At 34.1% G+C, this 1,345-nt stretch overlaps 1 protein-coding gene across 1 annotated transcript in view; it reads right to left on the bottom strand.

Annotated features, from left to right (window-relative positions):
- Nucleotides 1-504: 504 nt before the first annotated feature.
- The window catches only part of LOC105815226 (low-density lipoprotein receptor-related protein 1B-like), a 161,243-nt gene continuing 160,402 nt past the window's right edge, over nucleotides 505-1,345 (bottom strand). The window contains exon 7 of the mRNA XM_012650373.1: nucleotides 505-662. Coding sequence (XP_012505827.1) covers nucleotides 505-662 — 158 coding nt within the window. The remainder of the gene's footprint in view (nucleotides 663-1,345) is intronic.

Here is a 1,345-nt window from a genome sequence, read left to right on the forward strand (position 1 = left end):
TCATTCATGACTTTCATTATTTTTAGTTTAAATGTGCTGTTTAAATATTTTTTAACAAATTTTTGCAAGTTATGTATTTTACTTCATTTTTCCCCCTTCAAGGATTTCAAGTTGATGACCCCCTACAAAATGATGCTAAAATGACTTTAGAAGAAGAGCAGGAGGAGATTAAAGCTGTTAAGTACCTCTTTGTTATGCAGGTTACTGCATCATCATTTTTTGATAATGCTCTTTCACTTACAAATCTTCCTGTTTTGCAGAGATAAATTTTGCTAACACACCAAATAAGAAAATAGCAAGAAAAAATGAATAAGGTAATAAATAGTAAAGTGCAACATATCACACATTTAAAGAATCTGTCAATTTCCCCCAAAGCAGATGAATCATCAATAGTGGCTGGAAACAGCGCCACCTAAATGTTTTTAAAGATGTTAAAAACCTCTTCTGCTTTACTTTGAGTAAAATCTGAATGCTAATATAATTTGAGACAATTCAATTTTGATTTTAGATAAGAACTGCAAGAAATTTACCATAGCAGGTCTTCTTGTCTGAGGAAAGCTTCATCAGGTGGGGGCAGGCACAAGCAGCACTCCTGTTGTGATTGATCAGGCACATGTGAGAGCAGGGGCCTTTGCCGTCATTAGCCGAGCAAGGATTGGGAGCTGTAATTACACAGTGAAATATTAACAGTGAGGAAGGAAGAATGTATTAGGGAACCTCTGAGGTTGACAGGGGTTATTCACTTAATGATTCAAAGTAAAATTTCCTACATAGCACCCATTAGGAGTGTGATTAATATGACAATAATAGATAATCATACACAGCAATTACATTAATAAAAACATTTTTTCTTCTCAAAGATAACTAAGATCAGTTCCTCATTTCCCTCTAAGATGAATGGCATGCATCCTATTGCCTTAGAAGCAAAGAGGTTTTTTAAGGATTTAGTCTGAGAAGCAATCAGAAATAATTACTGTATTTAGTATATAATAAACTCAAGTAGACTGTCTCCAAGACTTTGGTAGTTCCAATAGATGTTGTTCCAGTGGATTTTCCTAAACCACCATGTAGACTCCCTTCTTGCCTTGGCAAACCACTCTTAAACATTTCCCTAGGAATCTGCTGCTACATATATACCCTTCCTTCAGACAATTTGCTGTTTTTCAAATCAGAGGCCTGTCAAGAAATGTCTGTCTTCCTTCATTATTTAGTCATCTATTTCTTTATTGTTTTTTTTTTTTTCTGTTATCATCTAATTTCATGGCTAAGGTTTGCTCCATACTCACATACTTACAAAAGTCGATTGTATAAATAACTTATGATATATTCAAATTCAACTTTAGAG

Source organism: Propithecus coquereli, unplaced genomic scaffold (genome assembly GCF_000956105.1).
Source record: "Propithecus coquereli isolate 6110/MARCELLA unplaced genomic scaffold, Pcoq_1.0 Scaffold320, whole genome shotgun sequence".
In the NCBI taxonomy this organism is placed as follows: domain Eukaryota; kingdom Metazoa; phylum Chordata; class Mammalia; order Primates; family Indriidae; genus Propithecus; species Propithecus coquereli.